The 18987-nt window shown below is 38.3% G+C and overlaps 1 protein-coding gene and 2 long non-coding RNA genes across 17 annotated transcripts; 2 read left to right on the top strand and 1 right to left on the bottom strand.

Annotated features, from left to right (window-relative positions):
- The first annotated feature begins 1203 nt into the window (after window positions 1-1203).
- Window positions 1204-12030, top strand: LOC114528577 (unconventional myosin-VI-like). Of its 15 annotated transcripts, none has more exons than XR_003687502.1 (14): window positions 1204-1577; window positions 2237-2332; window positions 2477-2556; window positions 2666-2759; window positions 3759-3847; window positions 3959-4176; window positions 4528-4606; window positions 4730-4779; window positions 4912-4969; window positions 5107-5156; window positions 5569-5657; window positions 5739-5878; window positions 6014-6438; window positions 7791-8042. XR_003687502.1 is itself a non-coding variant. In XM_028550243.1 (12 exons), the coding sequence occupies exons 2-12, from the start codon at window positions 2554-2556 to the stop codon at window positions 6026-6028; spliced, it is 885 nt and encodes a 294-aa protein (XP_028406044.1). In that variant the 5' UTR covers window positions 1204-1577; window positions 2237-2553; the 3' UTR covers window positions 6029-8042. The 15 variants fall into 15 exon arrangements, 2 of the variants coding, with proteins under 2 accessions (XP_028406044.1, XP_028406045.1); XR_003687503.1 differs by having other exon boundaries at window positions 2237-2556; window positions 7791-7865; window positions 7972-8004; XR_003687501.1 differs by having other exon boundaries at window positions 2237-2556; window positions 7791-7865; window positions 7961-7994.
- Window positions 7868-11231, bottom strand: LOC114528579. Its single transcript, XR_003687513.1, has 3 exons — window positions 11147-11231; window positions 10168-10169; window positions 7868-7880 (listed from the first exon to the last, which is right to left on the bottom strand). It is a non-coding gene; the product is annotated as an uncharacterized LOC114528579 (long non-coding RNA).
- Window positions 12031-13143: 1113 nt separating the features above from the next.
- Window positions 13144-14483, top strand: LOC114528581. Its single transcript, XR_003687514.1, has 3 exons — window positions 13144-13456; window positions 13952-14113; window positions 14408-14483. It is a non-coding gene; the product is annotated as an uncharacterized LOC114528581 (long non-coding RNA).
- The last annotated feature ends 4504 nt before the right edge of the window (window positions 14484-18987 follow it).

Here is an 18987-nt window from a genome sequence, read left to right on the forward strand (position 1 = left end):
TAATAGCATGAATTATAGGTGGTTGATGTATTTTAACAGGTATCAGATCCAAAATTAGCTGTGAAATATTTCGGTTATGCATGCCATAATTTAACATAAATTACATTGTTCTAATTAGGGTAATTGGCTTTCTAAGTGCATGTGACGGTAAAAATATTTGCTAGAGTAATTTATAATAGCATGATTATAGACGACCGTATTCTTACATGTATAAGATCAACAATTAGGTGTAAAAATATTTTGTTTATGCATGCTACAACATAGAACACAATAACACATTGCTCTAATTAGGGAAATTGACTTTCTAGGTGCATGTGACAGTAAAAATAATTGTCTGAGTAATAGCATGATTATTTACGACCGTACAGTTAATTCTTACATGTATAAGAGCAAAAATTAGCTGTAAAAAATTTTGTTTATGCATGCCACAACATAAAATACATTGCTCCAATTAGGGTAATTGACTTTCCAAGTGCATGTGATGGTAAAAATGATTGCATAACATGTATAAGATCAAAAATTATCTGAAAAATATTTTGTTTATGCATGCCACAACATAAAATACATTGCTCTAATTAGGGAAATTGACTTTTAAGGACTTGCAAAACCAGTTAAGTAAATTATAAATACAATATATTACAATAAATTTTTATTTATTTCTATATATCAAGTAAAAATAGTTGCCAAATAGTTAGCAAGTTTAGTTAAATATTACCGGCCGGTATAGACAGCAGATTAGTTTAGTTTTCATAGGATAGTGAATGGTAATAGTTTAGTTTAGCTATGCTCTATAAGGATTTTTTTACTTCTAATCTATCAGAGTGCACATTGAAACCTGGAACTTTAATAAATGAAATAAATTTTTATTTATCAGTTTTTATTTTCGAAGTTCTTGGGAAAGCATGAAAATAGCATATAGAAATAGAAATTGATGATATTTTGATGGTTAGAATAAATTCGAATCTTGAATAGAATAAAGTTTGTTAATTAAGGGTGAAAGTTAATTAGAATAAATTTGTGAATGGAATAATGATCTATTATTATTATATATTATTATGTTGAAATATCACCGTAATTCTTCTAAATTGGATTTCTGGAACTTCAAAAAAATTGTTCTGGTTTTTGAAATGTTGCTTGCAAAATAATCAACACAATAGAGAGTAATTTGACTACGTCTACAATTGTACTGATCTCTATGTAGTATTATTACGTTTGTCAAATCTTTGCAACTGATCTCTAACAGCTAATTAACTGAAATAGTGAGAGTTACACGCGCTCGATTTTTTTGCCACTGATCTCTATACAGTCACTGGATAACATGCTTATATTTCTGCATCTGATCTCTATGTAGCAACTGAACAACGCTATTGCAACTGATCTCAATAGATTAATAGGAATATCGATTTGACCAGGATAAATAACGATAGTCATCGATTGTAACGATGGATTTATGATGATATAGATTTTAATGATGTTTTACGTTGGCCAGGTTTTATAACAATGTTAAGATATTACTAAAATTTTCTAAGGACTTGCAAAATCAGTTTGAATAGATTGATGCAATTCACTTCGGCCAGGTAAGGTTTTATAACGATGATCATATTAATTACCAAAATCCCCATTACCCATAGGTATATTTTTGATGCCATTGCGTTAAGCATGTTATGTCAATTTCAATAAATCTTTGTGCATGTTTCAGACCACCAGGATCATTTGACGAACCCTTAAAAATTGTGTGGCAATTTTAAAGATTGGTCAGATGAAAAACATTGATAATGTATAATGTAACACCATGAAAAATAGTCCACATGGTTGCCAGATTATCTCTGAAAATTGATAAAATTCAAGTACAAAAATAACTGGCAAACCTGCCCCAATTAATTATTGCGGAATTTCCAACTAAAAATACCAAAATGTCGGACCAGACCAGTAACCTGAGATCCGGATTTCATGTTGTGGTCAGGAGGGTTTTTCTCCGGGAACTCCGGTTTCCCTCCATTTCATGTTTGGCAAAAAACAGTGTCCATGTCTGGGGCCAAACAATGATCTATAGTGAATTCTATTTTTCATTAAACAGTGCTGTTTATGTTTGGCCTCTGGGTTAAAATCCCAGAACACTGCCTTATTGTGTTAAAATACAGGGGCAACTGCTCTCTGTCCTTTTACTCACAGGTGCAAGGGGGGATGCACCCACTTCTATTCAGATTGCTTTAAAACTTATTAATAAATTCCCTAGAAATGGCACAATCCACTTGACAACTGTCCCAGTGTAGCGTATATTTGGATATACATACTGAGTGGTCAGCATGGATCCTGAAGATTTCAAGTTTAGGTTGATGAAAGTATTTTTTAGACCAGGAAAGTTAAGATTATTGTATCATTGTTAAAGTGATTGATTTATTGAAAGGTTTCCACTAAAATATGGCTAAATTCATTTTCATTTTTGTAATTTGCAACATTTGATCATATAATGTAGTCAGATCCTGAGAGTCTAAAAGCTCTTGTATCGAAAGTTTCAAGGTGGATCGTTGTCAACTGCTGGAAGAAAGTGATATGGTGCGTCTCAGTCCAGAAATGGGACAATGCTCTATGCTTGACTTAGCTGAGAGATCTTGGATATAGTTAACGTCAAAAAGCTGGTTCTAACTCTCATGTCTTCCTTCAGCAGTGGCAAACAAGATCAAGTTCAGAGCAAAAGCTTGGGCCACGATTCAGAAGACCGTCAAAATGTTCCTCGTGTGGAAATAACACCAGCCAAGGTATATCAGGAGTTTACAAAATTCTACCGAGGGCAATAAAACTATTCCACCGAAATCTCTTATAAGGCCAACTATTTCAAATATTCATAATTAGTTAATGAACCACAAACTTATTAGACCATGTGTTTTGTTTTTCACAGATATAAAGGAATGATTATGATTAAACTCAACCTCTAGGAAGAACAATTTAGAACTGATAGAGCTATCCAGTATAAATAAAGTTAGTTCAGTTTAGTTTTCCTCCTGTAGTAACACTGGATCAATAAGAGATATGATCCTTACTGGACCTCTAGGAAGAACAGTTTAGAACTGATAGAGCTATCCAGTATAAATAAAGTTAGTTTAGTTTAGGTTTCTTCCTGTAGTAACACTGGATCAATAAGAGATGATCCTTACTGGACCCCTATGAAGAACAGTTTAGAACTGATAGAGCTATCCAGTATAAATAAAGTTAGTTTAGTTTAGGTTTCTTCCTGTATTAACACTGGATCAATAAGAGAGATGATCCTTACTGGACCTCTAGGAAGAACAGTTTAGAACTGATAGAGCTATCCAGTATAAATAAAGTTAGTTTAGTTTAGGTTTCTTCCTGTATTAACACTGGATCAATAAGAGAGATGATCCTTACTGGACCCCTATGAAGAACAGTTTAGAACTGATAGAGCTATCCAGTATAAATAAAGTTAGTTTAGTTTAGGTTTCTTCCTGTAGTAACACTGGATCAATAAGAGAGATGATCCTTACTGGACCCCTATGAAGAACAGTTTAGAACTGATAGAGCTATCCAGTATAAATAAAGTTAGTTTAGTTTAGGTTTCTTCCTGTATTAACACTGGATCAATAAGAGATGATCCTTACTGGACGTCTAGGAAGAACAGTTTAGAAAGAACTATATCCAGTATAAATAAAGTTAGTTTAGTTTAGGTTTCTTCCTGTAGTAACGGTTGGGGGTAATTCTACAACACCTCCACTGGCGGTTTCCTCATTGTTTCAATGTAGTTTCAGGTTTAAAAACCGACAAGAATGTTCTGACCAAACAGATTTTTGATATCGAAAAGGAAATATCAGCTGCTATGCAGAAAATCAAGGTTAGAAGACGTGTTGCAATGCTGCCTCAGGAACTTATCAAGGAGTGTTGTTGAAGGCCCGTCTGTTATGTATCATTGTTCATCTAATAATCTCTTGGTGCTGCATTTTAGAACACGATAATGAGCCGTGATCAGATCGAGAATCTCCACCGTGGTCTTGTGGCGAAGGTGGACAAACAAGTCGTAGATTTACAGAAGCAAAAAGAACTTCAGAAGAAGAGGGAGGAAGAAGAGAAGTTGAGGAAAATCAAAGAACAGATGGAACTGGAAAGAAAAAGGCGAGAAGAGGAGGAAAGGAGAAGAAAAAAACTCGAAGAAGAAGCGAGAATGTAAGTTTAAAATTATCAAGTTTTACATTCAACGATATCCTCTTCTTTTTCCTCCCTCGTCGAGTGAAGATATGATAGTTTTTCTCGGAATAACTATCACACAAGATGATCCAAAATGGCGGAATAGATTTTGACTATTTGTCAAAGAAAAATCAAATTCTCGGTTGAAACAACTTAATATCACTTGAAGTATATACTAAACATAATCACGAAATTTCGGCTAGTTTCATAAAGAATAACAAAAGATATAATGGATTTTTGAAAACCCTGCTGAGGACTGATTGGCTAGAATATGAGCGCTGGCTGTGTACCATATTTAAATGTTTACATCTTGTTTTTTGTGTGTTTTAGTAAAGCTGAAATGGAAGCCGAAAGGCGAAGGGCAGAAGAGGAAGAAATGAAACGACGGGAACTTGAAAAAGCGAAACAGGTTTTGAGCATTACTACGATGAATAAATATAATTATTTTCAAAGCTTTTTATGTATTAATGTCGTACCATACTTCATCACCTCTGACAATATTTTTACCGTGAATCTTTCCTGGTTTTTTTAGAAAGAAATTGAGGAACAATTAAGGAAAGAAGAAGAAGAGGCAAAATCTCGGTTTGAACTTATTTTTGTTACCATAAACATCTTTGCGAGGTTTTACAAAAAAATTCCCGAGTCCTTTTTATAGACTCACACGTAATGCTTTAAATCTGATATTTTTTTAAATGTAAAATTTTATTATTTCAGACAAGCTGCTCTTGAACAAGAGAGATTAGATCACGAACTGGCCTTGCGTTTGGCAAAGGTATTATATCACAATATTTTTTCAATTTCTTTGGCGATTAATACTACAAAATGCTTCAGTTTATTCAACTGTGCGGAGGTTTATTTTCATTTTCTGCTAGACCGAATTAAGCCTATACTAATTTTTTCTCATTTTAGGAATCCAATTTGAATGTAGAACCCATGGAGGAACAAAAAGCTATTATAAGGTAAATTTATATTTTATAATATTGTATAGCTCTATCAGTTCTAAACTGTTCTTCCTAGAGGTCCAGAGTAAGGATCATCTCTTATTGATCCAGTGTTACTACAGCAGGAAACTTAAACTAAACTAACTTTATTTATACTGGATAGCTCTAACAGTTTTAAACTGTTCTTCCTAGAGGTCCAGTAAGAATCATCTCTTATTGATCCAGTGTTATTACTACAGGAGGAAACCTAAAGTAAACTAACTTTATTTATACTGGATAGCTCTATTAGTTATAAACTGTTCTTCATAGAGGTCCAGTAAGGATCATCTCTTATTGATCCAGTGTTACTACAGGAGGAAACCTAAACATACTTTATTCTGATCAGCTATCACAAACAAGATACTAAAAAAATGAACTTGTTTTGCTACAGAGCAGCTTCCTTGAAAGATCCGAATAAGAAATATGACCTGAGTAAATGGAAATACGCTGAGTTAAGAGACACCATCAACACCTTGTGCGGTATGTGTTGTTGTCATTACTTGGTTCCTGTGGAAAGGTTATTTTTAAATAAAAAAAGGACTTCTGTTTTTGTTTTTCTAGATGTCGAGTTATTACAAGCTTGTAAACAAGAGTTCCATCCCCGTCTTAAGGTTTATCATAAGTGGAAAAAAAATACGGCATCGAAGTCAACAGGTCAAAGTGCTGGTGATCAAAGAGCACCTCAAGAGGTGTGGAAGAAGGTTAGGAAATAGTTAATATCAACATTATATGCTTTTATTCTAACAAGAAGATTTATCAGTTCTGAACTGTTGTTACTATAGGAGGAAACCTAAACTAAACTAACTTTATTTATTCTGCATGGATAACTCATTTAGGAAATTCAGCATTGAAGAAATCAAAGGAAAATATTTTATATCGATCGTCAGGTAAACAATTATTGGTAACCAAGGATGCATGTGGTAAGACTTCCCTTATTGATACATTCAATGCTGGTAAATTTCCATCAATTACCTCTGTGTCTTGTTACTCTTGAGTCTTGTTACAAGCTAATGACTGTGAATAATATTCCTGTGGAGTTTATGATATAATTGCGGTAGAAGATTATGAAGATGTTAAGACAAGATCTTTAATGTAATGTTATTCGGTTGAGTCAAAAGAAAGTTTTGAAAGTCTTTCCAGTGTATGGTGGCCAGAGATCAGTGCTGCTCACATAAGGAAACCATTATTATTAGTTGGACTAAAAAAGGAGCTTCGTCCTGGCAAACAAACGCATGAACTGAGTACGTAAAAGCTATTGAAGGTAAAAAACTTGCAAAATATATTGGTGCTGTATGTTTTTAAGAGTGCTCATCAGTTACTAATGAAGGAAACAATGAGATTTTTGAAATGGCAGTAAACAAGTGAGAGATTGTAGTAAAAAAGAAAGGGGAGCTCAAAAATCAAGCTTGGGTGTATATCTGTTCTTGCAAGACAAACTAATGAAGTATTTGAAATTTAAATCATTCTATATTTCAAGTTTGCCCTGAATACCTGAGATGTTTGGAATGACACTGGAAAAGGATACAATTTTGTAGTTAGGTGTGCAATTTTCCACGGGCAGAGAGGGTCGGCTGACGGCTATTTTCCATTTACAAAACACTCAGAATCTTATAAAGGACAAAGCAGACTGAGAAAATAAACAGGACCCTGAAATAACTCAAAAACTAACCAGGTATTTTCGGTGGTTCAATTTCGGCGTTTGCAAATATCGAAAAATAAAAGAAATGGTAAAAGAAAATTGCTACCGGGAACCGAGAAAAAAAGTTGTTATAGTTTTAGTTTGAAAAGATTAACGCGAAAAGAGAAGGCTTTTATATCAAGCTAAGAGTATTAATTAAGCATTAATCGCTTCACGGAGAGGAATTTTGCTAATCACTTACAACGGACAATAGAAATATGCGAAACATATTTATTTGGCTAATTTATATCCATTCCGGGCAAGTCTGGCATGAGTTAGTTGATTATCTATTGTTGTCAATGCGTTAATTGTCCGTTGGAATGCTAGACTTCCCTGTCCTTTTGTTTTACCGAAGTTCTGTTTTTGTAGAACGAAAGAATCGTAAAGAGATGTCGGACATGCCTTGGGACATTTATGCACGCAAATACAAAACTCGATTTCGACAATATGCATGAGTAAAAATTGCATGGAATTTGGCTTTTTTGACTGAGATATAAACTGAACACTCTTCTGTTTACCTCCTTCATTTTCAAGTTTTCCGCCTGTGCATGATTTTTGCATGAAGTCTGGTAGTATCAAGCGCATGCGGAGTGAATACAAGTAATTCTGGGGCCCCAATCACTTGTGTTTTCTCCATCTTGACGACTATATAGTCCGGACAAAAATATCGCTCAGAGAGCGCCTAAAACTAAAAAACATGAAACATGTATTTCTAGAAGGAGATGATAGTCCAGTGTTCTTGCTTTCTTGTACAAAAACGTGCATGACATTTTGTATTAAAACGTGCATGACATTTTGTATTCGCGTGCGCAATGCGAAGGCCAGTAGTGACTTACGTTGGAGTGTTGGAGGCTCGATATAATTTTTCCTGAGTGCTTTATACATAAGTGACATTTCTCTCTTGGAAATTATTCATATCATACTTTTGTTGTCAGATGATGAAGGATCGTCGCAGGGTCAGGAGGATCATCGCAGCATCAGATGTTCAAGAATCGTCGCCGGATCACATGGTATGGTATGGTATGCTATGGTATGGTATGGTATGGTATTGCTACCTAAGTGATATTTGTGACTTGAAAATTAATGCAATATCATTGTGATAAAGTATCGTTGCAGGATCAGATGTTGAAGGATCGTCGCAGGATCAGGCGGATCGTCGCAGGATCAGATGTTGAAGAATCGTCGCAGGATCAGTGATGAATTAGATGTTGAAGGAGCGTCGCAGGATCAGTGATGAATTAGATGTTGAAGGATCGTCGCAGGATCAGTGATGAATTGGATGTTGAAGGAGCGTCGCAGGATCAGTGAAGTAGTAAAGCTGAAATGGAAGCCGAAAGGCGAAGGGCAGAAGAGGAAGAAATGAAACGACTGGAACTTGAAAAAGCGAAACAGGTTTTGAGCATTATTACAATGAATAAACATAATTATTTTCAAACCTCTTTATGTATTAATGGCTTACCATACTTGATCACCTCTGGCAATATTTTTACCGTGAATCTTTCCTGTTTTTTTAGAACGAAATCGAGGAACAATTAAGGAAAGAGGAAGAAGAGTCAAAATCTCGGTATGAACTTATTTTTGCTACCATGTAAACATCTTTGCGAGGTTTTACAAAAAAATTCGCGAGTCCTTTTTACAGACTCACACGTAATGCTTTAAATCTGATATTTTTTTCAATGTAAAATTTTATTATTTCAGATAAGCTAGTTGCTCTTGAACAAGAGAGATATATCCCGAACTGGCCTTGCGTTTAGCAAAGGTATTATATCTCAATATTTTTTCAATTTCTTTGGCGATTAATACTATACTAAATGCTTCCGTTTAACTGTTCAACTGTGTGGAAGTTTATGTTCATTTTCTGCTAGACCGAATTAAGCCTATACTAATTTTTTCTCATTTTAGGAATCCAATTTGAATGTAGAACCCATGGAGGAACAAAAAGCTATTATAAGGTAAATATTTTATAATATTGTATAGCTCTATCAGTTCTAAACTGTTCTTCCTAGAGGTCCAGTGAGGATCATCTCTTATTCATCCAGTGTTACTACAGCAGGAAACTTAAACTAAACTAAGTTTATTTATGCTGGATAGCTCTATTAGTTCTAAACTGTTCTTCATAGAGGAACTACGGCGCCGAAAGATGCGGAAGGAGAAACGTAAAGGCTTGCTCGCAGCGAATAATAGGTATTGTTCCATTAATATATGTGTATTTTGCATTTGTGATCTGAAAAAACACGTTTGCACTTTGTTTACGGACAGTCAGGGTGGACGAAACTTGAATAGTTTTGATATATAGAAAGGAATTCGAACTTTATGACTGTAACTAACTTTCCCGGCTGGCCTATTCGTTTTTCGGAGAGGGTTGCCCAAAGGATATGCTCGTTTTGAAAGGGAAAGACGGATTGAAACTCAATGCCGATATAATTTTTCCTGAGTGCTTTATACATAAGTGACATTTCTCTCTTGGAAATTATTCATATCATACTTTTGTTGTCAGATGATGAAGGATCGTCGCAGGATCATCGCAGCATCAGATGTTCAAGAATCGTCGCAGGATCACATGGTATGGTATGGTATGGTATGGTATGGTATGGTATGGTATGGTATGGTATGGTATGGTATGGTATGGTATGGTATGGTATGGTATGGTATGGTATGGTATGGTATGGTATGGTATGGTATGGTATGGTATGGTATGGTATGGTATGGTATGGTATGGTATGGTATGGTATGGTATGGTATGGTATGGTATGGTATGGTATGGTATTGCTACCTAAGTGATATTTGTGACTTGAAAATTAATGTCATATCATTGTGATAAAGTATCGTCGCAGGATCAGATGTTGAAGGATCGTCGCAGGATCAGACGGATCGTCGCAGGATCAGATGTTGAAGAATCGTCGCAGGATCAGTGATGAATTAGATGTTGAAGGAGCGTCGCAGGATCAGTGATGAATGAGATGTTGAAGGATCGTCGCAGGATCAGTGATGAATTGGATGTTGAAGGAGCGTCGCAGGATCAGTGAAGTAGTAAAGCTGAAATGGAAGCCGAAAGGCGAAGAGCAGAAGAGGAAAAAATGAAACGACTGGAACTTGAAAAAGCGAAACAGGTTTTGAGCATTATTACAATGAATAAACATAATTATTTTCAAACCTCTTTATGTATTAATGGCTTACCATACTTGATCACCTCTGGCAATATTTTTACCGTGAATCTTTCCTGTTTTTTTAGAACGAAATCGAGGAACAATTAAGGAAAGAGGAAGAAGAGTCAAAATCTCGGTATGAACTTATTTTTGCTACCATGTAAACATCTTTGCGAGGTTTTACAAAAAAATTCGCGAGTCCTTTTTACAGACTCACACGTAATGCTTTAAATCTGATATTTTTTTCAATGTAAAATTTTATTATTTCAGATAAGCTAGTTGCTCTTGAACAAGAGAGATATATCCCGAACTGGCCTTGCGTTTAGCAAAGGTATTATATCTCAATATTTTTTCAATTTCTTTGGCGATTAATACTATACTAAATGCTTCCGTTTAACTGTTCAACTGTGTGGAAGTTTATGTTCATTTTCTGCTAGACCGAATTAAGCCTATACTAATTTTTTCTCATTTTAGGAATCCAATTTGAATGTAGAACCCATGGAGGAACAAAAAGCTATTATAAGGTAAATATTTTATAATATTGTATAGCTCTATCAGTTCTAAACTGTTCTTCCTAGAGGTCCAGTAATTAAGGATCATCTCTTATTCATCCAGTGTTACTACAGCAGGAAACTTAAACTAAACTAAGTTTATTTATGCTGGATAGCTCTATTAGTTCTAAACTGTTCTTCATAGAGGAACTACGGCGCAGAAAGATGCGGAAGGAGAAACGTAAAGGCTTGCTCGCAGCGAATAATAGGTATTGTTCCATTAATATATGTGTAATTTGCATTTGTGATCTGAAAAAACACGTTTGCACTTTGTTTACGGACAGTCAGCGTGGACGAAACTTGAATAGTTTTGATATATAGAAAGGAATTCGAACTTTATGACTGTAACTAACTTTCCCGGCTGGCCTATTCGTTTTTCGGAGAGGGTTGCCCAAAGGATATGCTCGTTTTGAAAGGGAAAGACGGATTGAAACTCAATGCTGATATAATTTTTCCTGAGTGCTTTATACCTAAGTGACATTTCTCTCTTGGAAATTATTCATATCATACTTTTGTTGTCAGATGATGAAGGATCGTCGCAGGATCAGGAGGATCATCGCAGCATCAGATGTTGAAGAATCGTCGCAGGATCACATGGTATGGTATGGTATGGTATGATATTGCTACCTAAGTGATATTTGTGACTTGAAAATTAGTGTCATATCATTGTTATAAAGTATCGTTGCAGGATCAGATGTTGAAGGATCATCGCAGGATCAGACGGATCCTCGCAGGATCAGATGTTGAAGGATCGTCGCAGGATCAGTGATGAATTAGATGTTGAAGGAGCGTCGCAGGATCAAGTGAAGTAGTAAAGCTGAAATGGAAGCCGAAAGGCGAAGGGCAGAAGAGGAAGAAATGAAACGACGGGAACTTGAAAAAGCGAAACAGGTTTTGAGCATTATTACAATGAATAAATATAATTATTTTGAAACCTCTTTATGTATTAATGGCTTACCATACTTGTTCACCTCTGGCAATATTTTTACCGTGAATCTTTCCTGTTTTTTTAGAACGAAATCGAGGAACAATTAAGGAAAGAGGAAGAAGAGTCAAAATCTCGGTATGAACTTATTTTCGCTACCATAAACATCTTTGCGAGGTTTTACAAAAAAATTCCCGAGTCCTTTTTACAGACTCACAGGTAATGCTTTAAATCTGATATTTTTTTCAATGTAAAATTTTATTATTTCAGATATTCTATCTGCTCTTGAACAAGAGAGATTAGATCCCGAACTGGCCTTGCGTTTGGCAAAGGTATTATATCTCAATATTTTTTCAATTTCTTTGGCGATTAATACTATATACTAAATGCTTCCGTTTAACTGTTCAACTGTGTGGAAGTTTATGTTCATTTTCTGCTAGACCGAATTAGGCCTATACTATCCTTTTCTCATTTTAGGAATCCAATTTGAATGTAGAACCCATGGAGGAACAAAAAGCTATTATAAGGTAAATATTTTATAATATTGTATAGCTCTATCAGTTCTAAACTGTTCTTCCTAGAGGTCCAGTAAGGATCATCTCTTATTCATCCAGTGTTACTACAGCAGGAAACTTAAACTAAACTAACTTTATTTATGCTGGATAGCTCTATTAGTTCTAAACTGTTCTTCTTCTTCCAAAGTACTACAGAGCTCGTAAAATAATGTAATACAGAAAAAAACATCCTAGCATTTTTTATTTGTCCGACAGCTGTGTTCGAATTTTTTGCTATTACATATCACAGTAGGTCCTGGATTTGTTTCAACATCATTTGATAGTCTTAATAACTGAGGCACATAGACTTGGTGATAACAAACCATCTTAATAAACCAAATAACAGCCTCATTAGATTTTCTTTCATTCTCATTTATTTGTTTTAATGTTGGGAAATAAAATACAGTTAGATAAAACCGCATCAACATGGTGTTCCAAAATGCACCTGAAAGACGCTTAGCTGCATCTCTCTGTCTGAGAAAACTCACATGAACACCTGCTCTGGCTCTATATTGTTCAATTGTTATCCCCATACAGATACTGTAGTTTCTTTGATATTTTATGCAATACACTTCACAAATAATTATTCACTCTGGGTTTTCTGATAGGATTTCTTATTATTTCACGATAATTCAAGATAATTCAATATAATTCACTCAAAATCACTCAAATTCAGTCAAAATCACGATAGTTCACGATAAATCTCGATAAATCACTCAAAAGATTGTGATACAACACACAATCCGCCTGACCAGTGGCTTGGGTCAGTGCAAACACAAGTTTTTACACAAGATGTTTCTCTGAAACAAACAACACAACCTCAGCGAGGTCGTAGGAGCTGAAAGAAAGAGATGAAGAAAGCCATCATCGATAATATTCCATCACTTGTAATACATACTCATACACATGCCAGACAGAACATCTGCCTGCAAGTACAAGTACAAGTACGCAGAGTACGGCACAAGACAACTAGACAAGGTAAAAAGTTGCGACTCGATCGCTGGGATATTACAAAAGATGCTACTATAGAAGTTATTACTATACCTCAAACTTGAAGTAATACCCAAGCTGAAAGAGACAAATTGAAATTCAGAATCAATGACAATGGGTCAACATCACTGAATGAAACTGCTTCAATACGAAAGCTTACAAGTGAAGATATAGATAGGAGAGGATTTTGATGGCGAGTATGGTTATCGAATGATTGAACTTTCAAACCTAGCAAGTGCATTTCAGTCCTTGCATAATTGGGAATTAGGCGGAGAGTTGAAAGTTACCGATGATGAGTCTCCTAGATATGGAAATAGCACAGTCATTGTTGAGTCAGATATTGCAGAGATTGCTGTGAGTTATGATAGCACATGGTCTAAGTGCGAGGGTTCACTGCAAACTTTGGAATTGATTTTGTTATTTCGGTTGACACAGGTGAGGTTCTTGACTATAGTTTTGAATCCAAATTATCGAAGTTTGACATGTATGCATTATTGATAATTGGTGATAAAGTTGCCAACCTTAGTATAAATTAATATATGCTAATCACTGAGTAGCATGTACGCACACAGAACACGAATGTTGGGCTACCTATCGTATTACATGATGTTTCACCATTCGTTCTCTCACTTCTCAGAGCAAGAAAAAAAAATCCTGAAAATTCAACCACATTCACCACAAAGAAAAACCACGCCTTGTGTTTTAATTAGTCACTGTTGGTATCTTTTTCTTGATTTACTCAACTATATGGATCGCTTCTGACACTTCACCCTCGCAAAATTTCGTAGATGCTTTAATATTTGTATAGTTTGGTATGTTCTTGGTTCAAAAGTATCTTCCACATTTAGTGGTTGCCATAATTTTATAATAGAGAAAACACAGGGTATGTAAACATGTGAAATAAACATGTTATTACTTGATGTGTTTCAGGTAACTCCAATCTTGGGTGTGCTTCTTATCATCTTGGGCTTTATATCTGTTGTTTGAACCTGTCTAGGGGCAAATTGAAAAGAGTCAGGGTGATATTGTTGCAGACAAGGATGTTATCATTCGTCGTTCATGGTTGAATGATGCGAAACATATGTTACGCTGGTAGGTGATTTTTAACAACAGATGTTGCTTACTGCAGGATGAACTGTTTAGAACTGACAGAATTATCCAGTGTAAATATAGTTAGTTTGTGTAGGTTTCCTGCTGTAGTAACACTGAATCAAAAAGAGATGATCCAGTATGCCATTCCTTGTTATGCCCTTGATCCTAGCTTCAAATATATTGTTCTTTCTTATGTAAGTTAAACATGTATATCTGAAATTAAACATATATTTAATATTTCCGTAAAGACATTTCTATCATATATGTGTTAGCAATTGTCTTCTTTCTTTGTAGATACAGACAGAGCCACAGCATCGGCAGTCCTTATATTGTGGGTTTGGTATGTAATATACAATTTCTTTTACCTAAAACAATGTATCACCGACACGCCCACTGAATCTAATTATGATGTAACTTCCGGTCCGCAGGTCTTATTTCGTTACTTCCTTACGCTTTGACTCTTGACTTCCCGTTTTTCTATGGGCGTGGTCGGACACGCCCACTTAATCTAATTAAGACGTCACTTCTGGTCCGCGGGCCTTATTTCGCTACTTCCTTACGCTTTGACTTTTTACTTCCGGTTTTTCAATGGGCGTGGTCGGACACGCCCACTTAATCTAATTATGACGTCACTTCCGGTCCGCGGGCCTTATTTCGCTACTTCCTTACGCTTTGACTTTTTACTTCCGGTTTTTCGATGGGCGTGGTCGAACACGCCCACTTAATCTAATTATGACGTCATTTCCGGTCCGCGGGCCTTATTTCGCTACTTCCTTACGCTTTGACTTTTTACTTCCGGTTTTTCAATGGGCGTGGTCGGACACGCCCACTTAATCTAATTATGACGTCATTTCCGGTCCGCGGGCCTTATTTCGCTACTTCCTTACGCTTTGACTTTTTACTTCCGGTTTTTCGATGGGCGTGGTCGGACACGCCCACTTAATCTAATTATGACGTCACTTCCGGTCCGCGGGCCTTTTTTCGCTACTTCCTTACGCTTTGACTTTTTACTTCCGGTTTTTCAATGAGCGTGGTCGGACACGCCCACCTAATCTAATTATGACGTCACTTCCGGTCCGCGGGCTTTTTTTCGCTACTTCCTTACGCTTTGACTTTTTACTTCCGGTTTTTCGATATGCGTGGTCGGACACGCCCACTAAATTTAATTATGACGTCACTTCCGGTCCGCGATCATTATTTCGGTACTTCCTTACGCTTTGACTTTTTACTTCCGGTTTTTCGATTGGCGTGGTCGGACACGCCCACTTAATCTATTTATGACGTCACTTCCGGTCCGCGGGCATTATTTCGCTACTTCCTTACGCTTTGACTTTTTACTTCCGGTTTTTCGATAGGCCTGGTCGGACACGCCCACGTAATCTAATTATGACGTCACTTCCGGTCGGCGGGCCTTATTTCGCTACTTCCTTACGCTTTGACTTTTTACTTCTGGTTTTTCGATTTGCGTGGTCGAACACGCCTACCTAATCTAATTATGACGTCACTTCTGGTCCGCGGGCCTTATTTCGCTACTTCCTTACGATTTGACTTTTTACTTCCGGTTTTTCGATGGGCGTGGTCGGACACGCCCACTTAATCTAATTATGACGTCACTTCCAGTCCGCGGGCCTTATTTCGCTACTTCCTTACGCTTTGACTTTTTACTTCCGGTTTTTCAATGGGCGTGGTCGGACACGCCCACTTAATCTAATTATGAGGTCACTTCATGTCCGCGGACCTTATTTCGCTACTTCCTCACGCTTTGACTTCTTACTTCCGGTTTTTCAATGGGCGTGGTCGGACACACCCACTTAATCTTATTATGACGTCACTTCCGGTCCGCGGGCCTTATTTCGCTACTTCCTTACGCTTTGACTTTTTACTTCCGGTTTTTCGATGGGCGTGGTCGGACACGCCCACTTAATCTAATTATGACGTCACTTCCGGTCCGCGGGCCTTATTTCGCTACTTCCTTACGCTTTGACGTTTTACTTCCGGTTTTCGATGGGCGTGGTCGGACACGCCCACGCAATTTAATTATGACGTCACTTCCGGTCCGCGGGCCTTATTTCGCTACTTCCTTACGCTTTGACTTTTTACTTCCGGTTTTTCGATGGGCGTGGTCGAACACGCCCACGCAATTTAATTATGACGTCATTTCCGGTCCGCGGGCCTTATTTCGCTACTTCCTTACGCTTTGACTTTTTACTTCCGGTTTTTCGATGGGCGTGGTCGAACACGCCCACGCAATTTAATTATGACGTCATTTCCGGTCCGCGGGCCTTATTTCGCTACTTCCTTACGCTTTGACTTTTTACTTCCGGTTTTTCAATAGGCGTGGTCGAACACGCCCACTTAATCTAATTATGACGTCATTTCCGGTCCGCGGGCCTTATTTCGCTACTTCCTTACGCTTTGACTTTTTACTTCCGGTTTTTCGATAGACGTGGTCGGACACGCCCACTTAATCTAATTATGACGTCATTTCCGGTCCGCGGGCCTTTTTTCGCTACTTCCTGACGCTTTGACTTTTTACTTCCGGTTTTTTGATGGGCGTGGTCGGACACGCCCACCTAATCTAATTATGACGTCACTTCCGGTCCGCGGGCCTTATTTCGCTACTTCCTTACGCTTTGACTTTTTTACTTCTTTACGACTTTTTACTTCCGGTTTTTTTCGATGGGCGTGGTCGGACACGCCCACTTAATCTAATTATGACGTCACTTCCGGTCCGCGGCTTATTTCGCTACTTCCTTACGCTTTGACTTTTTACTTCCGGTTTTTCGATGGGCGTGGTCACACGCCCACCTAATCTAATTATGACGTCACTTCCGGTCCGCGGGCCTTATTTCGCTACTTCCTTACGCTTTGACTTTTTACTTCCGGTTTTTCGATGGGCGTGGTCGGACACGCCCACTAATCTAATTATGACGTCACTTCCGGTCCGCGGGCCTTATTCGCTACTTCCTTACGCTTTGACTTTTTACTTCCGGTTTTTCGATGGGCGTGGTCGGACACGCCCACTTAATCTAATTATGACGTCACTTCCGGTCCGCGGGCCTTATTTCGCTACTTCCTTACGCTTTGACTTTTTACTTCCGGTTTTTCGATGGGCGTGGTCGGACACGCCCACTTAATCTAATTATGACGTCACTTCCGGTCCGCGGGCCTTATTTCGCTACTTCCTTACGCTTTGACTTTTTACTTCCGGTTTTTCGATGGGCGTGGTCGGACACGCCCACTAATCTAATTATGACGTCACTTCCGGTCCGCGGGCCTTATTTCGCTACTTCCTTACGCTTTGACTTTTTACTTCCGGTTTTTCGATGGGCGTGGTCGGACACGCCCACTTAATCTAATTATGACGTCACTTCCGGTCCGCGGGCCTTATTTCGCTACTTCCTTACGCTTTGACTTTTTACTTCCGGTTTTTCGATGGGCGTGGTCGGACACGCCCACTTAATCTAATTACGTCACTTCCGGTCCGCGGGCCTTATTTCGCTACTTCCTTACGCTTTGACTTTTTACTTCCGGTTTTTCGATACGTGGTCGGACACGCCCACTTAATCTAATTATGACGTCACTTCCGGTCCGCGGGCCTTATTTCGCTACTTCCTTACGCTTTGACTTTTTACTTCCGGTTTTTCGATGCGTGGTCGGACACGCCCACTAATCTAATTATGACGTCACTTCCGGTCCGCGGGCCTTATTTCGCTACTTCCTTACGCTTTGACTTTTTACTTCCGGTTTTTCGATGGGCGTGGTCGGACACGCCCACTAATTAATTATGACGTCACTTCCGGTCCGCGGGCCTTATTTCGCTACTTCCTTACGCTTTGACTTTTTACTTCCGGTTTTTCGATGGGCGTGGTCGGACACGCCCACTAATCTAATTATGACGTCACTTCCGGTCCGCGGGCCTTATTTCGCTACTTCCTTACGCTTTGACTTTTACTTCCGGTTTTTCGATGGCGTGGTCGGACACGCCCACTTAATCTAATTATGACGTCACTTCCGGTCCGCGGGCCTTATTTCGCTACTTCCTTACGCTTTGACTTTTTACTTCCGGTTTTTCGATGGCGTGGTCGGACACGCACCTACTTAATTATGACGTCACTTCCGGTCCGCGGGCCTTATTTCGCTACTTCCTTACGCTTTGACTTTTTACTTCCGGTTTTTCGATGGCGTGGTCGGACACGCCCACTTAATCTAATTATGACGTCACTTCCGGTCCGCGGGCCTTATTTCGCTACTTCCTTACGCTTTGACTTTTTACTTCCGGTTTTTCGATGGGCGTGGTCGGACACGCCCACTTAATCTAATTATGACGTCACTTCCGGTCCGCGGGCTTATTTCTACTTCCTTACGCTTTGACTTTTTACTTCCGGTTTTTCGATGGGCGTGGTCGGACACGCCCTTAATCTAATTATGACGTCACTTCCGGTCCGCGGGCCTTTTTTGCTACTTCCTTACGCTTTGACTTTTTACTTCCGGTTTTTCGATGGCGTGGTCGACACGCCCACTTAATCTAATTATGACGTCACTTCCGGTCGCGGGCCTTATTTCGCTACTTCCTTACGCTTTGACTTTTTACTTCCGGTTTTTCGATGGCGTGGTCGGACACGCCCACTTAATTAATTATGACGTCACTTCCGGTCCGCGGGCCTTATTTCGCTACTTCCTTACGCTTTGACTTTTTACTTCCGGTTTTTCGATGGGCGTGGTCGGACACGCCCACTTAATCTAATTATGACGTCACTTCCGGTCCGCGGGCTTATTTCGCTACTTCCTTACGCTTTGACTTTTTACTTCCGGTTTTTCGATGGCGTGGTCGGACACGCCCACTTAATCTAATTATGACGTCACTTCCGGTC

The sequence above is a fragment of the Dendronephthya gigantea genome, unplaced genomic scaffold (assembly GCF_004324835.1).
Source record: "Dendronephthya gigantea isolate DGI-Jeju-01 unplaced genomic scaffold, DenGig_1.0 000050F, whole genome shotgun sequence".
Lineage (NCBI taxonomy): Eukaryota > Metazoa > Cnidaria > Anthozoa > Malacalcyonacea > Nephtheidae > Dendronephthya > Dendronephthya gigantea.